Source organism: Triticum aestivum, chromosome 7D (genome assembly GCF_018294505.1).
Source record: "Triticum aestivum cultivar Chinese Spring chromosome 7D, IWGSC CS RefSeq v2.1, whole genome shotgun sequence".
In the NCBI taxonomy this organism is placed as follows: Eukaryota; Viridiplantae; Streptophyta; class Magnoliopsida; order Poales; family Poaceae; genus Triticum; species Triticum aestivum.
Window position 1 is genome coordinate 538283009 of NC_057814.1, and position 6885 is coordinate 538289893.

At 45.7% G+C, this 6885-nt stretch overlaps 1 protein-coding gene and 1 non-coding gene across 2 annotated transcripts; one reads left to right on the plus strand and one right to left on the minus strand.

Annotated features, from left to right (window-relative positions):
- The first annotated feature begins 1595 nt into the window (after positions 1 to 1595).
- On the plus strand, positions 1596 to 4067 carry LOC100125736 (probable protein phosphatase 2C 59). Its single transcript, XM_044584130.1, has 8 exons — positions 1596 to 1996; positions 2341 to 2468; positions 2590 to 2688; positions 2811 to 2969; positions 3183 to 3269; positions 3349 to 3440; positions 3534 to 3608; positions 3698 to 4067. The coding sequence occupies exons 1-8, from the start codon at positions 1950 to 1952 to the stop codon at positions 3878 to 3880; spliced, it is 870 nt and encodes a 289-aa protein (XP_044440065.1). The 5' UTR covers positions 1596 to 1949; the 3' UTR covers positions 3881 to 4067.
- Positions 4068 to 6229: 2162 nt separating this feature from the next.
- LOC123171790 (small nucleolar RNA snoR128) lies at positions 6230 to 6320 on the minus strand. The gene has a single exon (XR_006485406.1). It is a non-coding gene; the product is annotated as a small nucleolar RNA snoR128 (small nucleolar RNA).
- Positions 6321 to 6885: the final 565 nt, after the last annotated feature.

Genomic DNA, 6885 nt, shown 5'->3' on the forward strand with positions numbered 1-6885 from the left:
AAGTGGTTTCGTCCCTCTCCCCAATGCTTCATATGAGCATTTTTCTCAAGCCCTCTCCAACGCTGGAAGTGATGATGTTTACTATTGCTCTAAGGACCTTAGAGTATCTCCAACCGAGACCATCAAATCATCTCCATATATCCGGACAGACAGCCTGGATGGTGTCCGAACATGAGAAAGAGAGAAATACTCTTCAACCGAAGCCAACAAACTCACCAATTTATCCGGATGTTTGAAAACCCTAAATCCAGCTCATATGTGAGGAGGAAATGACTTGTCTGCAAACCAACCCATCCTACACCACTTTTTTATATTTTCTCTCTATCTCTTCACCTCCTCCAATCATATGCCCAGACAATTTGAAAGATCACGATTGTGTGCATAAATTCGGATTTGAAATGGATTGGACGTGTTGGTGGACAAATAGGGACCAAATTAGCCGAGTCCGATTGAAGATGTTCCAAGTCTCTTTTTTCCTGCAAACACATTATGTCTTTGCTTACTACTCCCTCTGTAAAGAAATAAAATATAAAAACATTTAGATCACAACTTTAATTATCTAAATACTATTATATTTCTTTACGAATGTATTAAACAAGCTTTTCCCTATGCATTTCCGTTGAAATGGTAAAGGCTAGCCAAGGACCAGCATTTTTATTTTTTCTTGACTCTTTAGCCACGAATCAACATTGCCGTGAGAAGTTCGTCGCGGCATCAAACATATAAACACTGATGTGTGTACGGACCGGTCATACTTTTCTTTAACACGATACACACGCAAGCACTCATATATATACACGCATACACGCATCCCTGTAAACGCATACACGCACATTCTATCCGTATGAGACCCTGTTTGATTCATAAGTCTTATAACTTTTTCTAGTCTCAACTAAAAAGTCCCTCCCTGTTTGTTTACAGGGACTAAAAAGTCCCTAGTCCCTCCCTAAAGGTTATTAAATGACCATGTTATCCCTAGTATACAGAAAAATAACAACCAAACAATACCATGGGGCGGCGAGGCAATGAGTGCAGGAAGGGGCATTGTTGGAAAAGTCCCAAAAAAGACTCTCCTTAAGAGTCTTCTTAATTTAGTCTCAAAAAGCAACTTTTAGTCCCTAATAGTCCCTCATGTTTGGTTAAAAAGTCTCTAAGAGGAACTTTTTCTAGTCCCTACACCAAAAAGTCCCTGGAAACAAACACCCTCTGAGTATCTTCAAGAGACTGGGCCAGGTCCAGTATAAATGCGAGCACCGGAACTTAAACCCTGATGAGCTGGATATCACTGTCCACCTAATCATTTAACTACAGTTTGGCTCGCAGCAGGGCAGCACTCTCGTTATTATTGGGCGCTCTAACGTGTACCGCACCGCAAGCGGCAGGCCGGCGCACACGTGTCGCCCATCCAGAGGCGCACGCTTTCCTCTCGCCTTGCCACGTGCATGCGAGCGCCTCCGTGTCCGCGACCTAATCCACGAGCGCCCACCGTCCCGATTCGATTCGGCGATCGAGCCGAGTCATGGAGCAGCAGCATGCGGGAGGAGAAGAACCACGAAACCAAAACCAACACGAAGAGACGACGGTGTCCATGATGGTGGGGGCGAGCGAGAGATCCAAGAAAAGCCGTCGACTGCAAGCACGGGCTCTCCCGACGCGTCCACGGCATTGACCCCGCCCCCTTTCCCTTTCCCGCGCCGCCACGTGCCCCCGCACGGCACCGCCCATCGACTTCCTCTCCCCGCCACCGCACGCGGCCCGCCACCCTTTTAGGCGCACGAGCTGCTCGAGTTTCTGCCTCCGATTTCTCCTCTTCCTTCCTTATTTACGAGCGCCGAGGCCGCCTGGGACCATTGGTTCTTCTTCTTCCCTCGTCGCTGCCTGCCATCACCGGCCGTGCTGCGCTTGCGCGTTGAAGAGGAATCCGGCCGGCCGTCGTCCTCGACCGATACATGGGGCACCGGGGGGACACCAAGCCTGTCAGTGGCGGCGGGTTCAGGTACGTCGTGCACTCCTGCGTTTCTTTTTTCTTTTTTTTTGGGGGGGGGGGGGGGGGGGGGGGGGGTGAACCGTGGATGTGGTTGACGTGGTGGATCGCCGCCGCGGACGCCGTCTCTGCCCGCTTCGGCTTTTAAACTTCTGATGATGCATCATCATGCATGCTGTGGAAATGTTGAAGAAATCTTAGCATGTCTAGCAAATTTGTTCTTGTTGATGTTATACTATCATGTTCTAACATTCTAATGACGATGACGAATTATAATTCTGAAATGTATCTAAAGGATTTTTAGCTCGGATCATTGTTCTGTGTGAGTAGTATTAATTTGTTTCCCATCGTGGCAGTGAGAATGGCAAGTTTAGCTATGGTTATGCGAGCAGTCTAGGGAAAAGATCTTCCATGGAGGACTTCCACGAGACGAGAATCGATGGCGTCGATGGAGAGACCGTCGGATTGTTCGGTGTTTTCGACGGTAAGAAGATGTGGTCTTGTTCAAGCTAATCATGTTTCTGCAAATAAGCATTTTAGGTTCAGGGTTACCACCAAACTGCCTTGTGCAGTAGCGATGGCTAATGACTTATCTGTCACCGCAGGCCATGGTGGAGCTCGAGCCGCGGAGTTCGTCAAGCAGAACCTTTTCAGCAACTTAATCAAGCACCCAAAGTTCTTCACCGATACCAAGTCTGCTATTGGTACTGCTATATATTTCCCTGAATTAGACATAGCATTCTCTTGATCAGAACACATTGCAGAACATGTCATTGCTTAATTGGGCACTGATGTTTCAGTCGCTGAAATATTCGTTCCTCTGCAGCTGAAACTTTCACCCATACGGATTCAGAGCTCCTGAAGGCCGATACCACCCACAACCGAGATGCAGGGTCGACGGCCTCCACGGCCATTCTCGTTGGCGATCGCCTGGTGGTGGCAAACGTTGGGGACTCTAGGGCGGTCATTTGTAGGGGTGGTGATGGTAAGCCCCGATTGACTTTGAGGAACCGGCAGGAGCGCTGCCTTTTCATTAAGACTCATACGTACAGGCAATCAACATTGCTTTGGGATCATCTTTCCAATTCCAACATCCATGCGGGAGGCCAAAAGCATAGCAGAATTGTGGCTATTAATCAAGTCATGCATATCTCTGTTGTTTGCCTGAATCATGACCCTCGTTCTTCTCAATGTGCAGCCATAGCCGTGTCAAGGGACCATAAGCCTGACCAGACAGATGAAAGGCAGAGGATAGAGGACGCCGGAGGTTTCGTGATGTGGGCAGGTCAGTGTCTTATAGACTACTGGTTGCCTGTTCGGTCCTGAATCTTGGACTCATTGTTCAGTGGCAATGTGATCTGCAGGTACATGGCGTGTGGGCGGCGTGCTTGCTGTTTCTCGGGCATTTGGTGACAAACTGTTGAAGCAGTACGTGGTTGCCGATCCAGAGATCAAGGTTTGTCACAAAGATAGTATCCATCTTCACACTGGTGGCTTTTATCAACACTGTTGCTTGAAAAATTGACCTCTGCTGGCATGTCTACAACAGGAGGAGGTGGTCGACAGCTCCCTGGAGTTCCTCATCCTGGCGAGCGACGGGCTGTGGGACGTCGTCTCCAACGAGGTAAACACAACGCTCATCCTTCCATCAGCTGAACTGACATCACAGCTAGCAAGAAGCAGAGTTCTAAGATGACTTGCCCTGCTTACCAGGAAGCCGTGGCCATGGTGAAGCCGATCGTGGACTCGCAGGAGGCGGCCAAGAAGCTCCTCGTCGAGGCAACGCGGAGGGGAAGCGCCGACAACATCACCTGCGTCGTCGTCCGTTTCCTGGACCAGCAGCCCCCGGCGGCGGCCACCAACGGATCCCCAGCCCCTGCCGCAGCGAGCAAGTGAACATTTCCTCCTCGAAGCGCGTAGGTGTTCACAGGGCAATGTGTTGTGCAAGCAATGTGTCTGATGACGTTGCCCTTCGCATGCGTGTTTATTTGCTTCACTCCAGTTTACCCATGCCTGTACTGATCATGTATGTTCTCAGCTGTTCTCATTTCAAATCTTTGTGAATGTGCGTCTCCGAACAGGCGATCTGTTTGCGCAGCAAAATGCTAATTCTGACAAGAAAACCGTCGATAGAAATGAAAATATTAAAAGGATCCTAATGCCGAAAAAAATCATATAAACATGTTAACCCCAAAAAAGATGATATGAGAAGAAAAAATCACAGTGGGGATGAAAGAACTGCTCAGGTTTCTGTTAGAAGTCTGTGGGTTCACAGGGCACTTGACCAGACCACTTGCTCTGTCTTCTACCTCTGATTTCTCTCTAGTGCTATGATACCCTGATTTTGTTGAGAGCTCAGGTTGAGGAATTGGATCACTTGAAATTGTTGATGGATGCTTTTGCCTTGGCCTCTGGCCGTAAGTCAACCATAGCAAGTCAAATGTCTACTCCATCAACACCCCTGAATCCTGATGATGACATGAGCATCCTTGCTCATGCTTGTAAAAAGGTACAATGACATTCAGGTATCTGGGGATTCCTCTCTGCCAAGCTCAAGATAGTTCATGCATATAAACAGTTCAAAGAAGATTAAACGGGACAGAATTTTCCATGCATATTATTCAAACAGTTCAAAGAAGATTAAATGGGACTGCTCATTTTCTTGGAACAGTTCAAAGAATTCATATTATTCAAACAGTTCAAAGAAGAGTGCAATATGCTATGTTGTATTATCTTCTCTGCCCACCTTTCTTATGAGTCGCATCAAACTTCAAAAGGAGCAAGTTTGGTAAATACAGGAACTACTGGAAGACTGCAATCTGTTATGTTGTATTATCTTCACTGCCCACCATTCTTTCTAAGTCCCATCAAACTTCAAAAGGAGTAATCGAAGAGTTCGACAAATATAGAAGGGACCGTCTTTGGGTTGAGAAGGGCCATGAGCAAATGCACTAAAACCCTTGCTGCCTGGGACCTTGTTTGTAGACCCAAAGAAGAAGGAGGTTTTGGGATCTTGAATTTGGAAATCCATAATAAGTCCTTACTTCCGAAGAACGTTCACAAATTCATTAATAAACAGGATATCCCCTGGCTTGAAATTTAGTTTGGGAAGTGTACGACCAGAATGGTCCTCCCTCTGCTCAAAACAACAATGGTTCCTTTTGATGGAGGTACTGCCTGAAATTATTAAACAGGGTCTGGGCGATACAAATTTCTTCTGGACTGATAGAGCTTTTGTTTTTGCAATCTTGCATTATGAATGACGAAATCACCAGGTTATGTAAAATGTGTTAATGTTAAACCATCAGCTGTCAATAAAAAATCCCTTATTAGCACAGTAAGAGAAACAAGGTCCTGTGTAGAGACTTTCTACACTTTTTTGGTCAGCTGGTCATGCCAATGGCACCTGCCAAAAAAAAATCGTGGTGTTGAGCCATTTTGTAGAAATGGAAAAATATTTAAACATGGGGATTCTTTCTAATTGTAACACTTTGTTCAACAAATGGGGTTGCTGATTGATAATAGTAGTATTTAGTACACACTGCTGCAGAACCTGAAAGTTGTCCTTTTTCATAGTTACTAGCAATGTGCCCGTGCGGTGCAACGGATCCAAAATAGAATAATACATGTTCATAAAAGAAGAACGCTCTAGTAAGGAATGAGGTGAGGGAGGGGTGTGGTTGGTTGCATGATAATAAGGGGTTTTCTGCAAATTGGAGCAGAGAAGTGGTTAGCCTAAACATAAAAGTGTTCTTCTGGCTGCTTATGAATAACAGACTAAATACTAGAGAATTCCTTCAAAGAAAGAACTTATTCATTGAGGACTACATGTGTCATGTGTGCGTTCCTTAGACATGAGACCATCTATAATTCTGCTACCGCTTGTTGGAAATTCATCTGTCTCCGATCAAATCCTCCTCTCAGAGTTGGTCAGTTTCACAATGTCATTCTTCATTTCAGAATGGACCTTTCTTCCACAAGGAAAGAGATGGCATCAACTTGAAGCCTTGGTGGCTTTCATTAGGTCTTTGGGTCCTTCTGTCCTAGGCTGTACATTATCCTTTGTTTTGCTCTCTTATGTTCTCATCTATTTTGATTGTCATGTTTTAATTTTCAAATTCCATTTGTGTTGGTATACTGAATTAAACAGGAAGATTTATTTGCACAATGCTAAATCCGCAAAAAAAAAAACGTCAACAGATATTCTAGTAACACCAAAAAAAAAACTGCAATGGGGAGGTGGAGTTGCTCAGGTAACCGCTCAGGAGGAAATGGTATTTCCCAGACTCATCAAGCAGGGATCTGCTTTCAACACTGAAATATCTCATCACCGCAACAAAAATCCACCACCGATTAACACTGATACAGAACTGAACTGAAAATACAGAACAGTAACATAATATGGATGAATCTGAAGGGCATGATGTATCGGCTCAGACTACTTTTAAGGTCTTCAAGGCGGATTACAACCCCCGTTAAGACGAGCGAACCTTGTTTTTCCTCATCGCCGTTGATCCCTTCCGATTAACACTAGTCGGAGAAAAGACAACGCAAACAGGGGAGAAGTAAACACCAAAAAACTCGTATACTTGTTTAAAAAAAGACTCGTAGATCCTTGAGATCTGCTTTGGCTCGAACTACTTTTAAGGTCTGCGACGCAGGCGTGAGCCAGCGGTTAAGACGAGCGAACCTTGTTTTTCGTCACCGCCGGCGCCGAGGACGGATCCCCATTGTTGTCAAAAAATGGAAAGAGCAAAAGTCGACCACGAAGAAGAAAACATCAAACGATAGGAAGAACTGAACATAGTCATTGCCCTGTGCTCGTTCATCATCAAGAGTCCGTCACCGAGACCCGGCTACACCACACCGTCAAGACTCGTCGTCTTCCACTCGTAAGACCA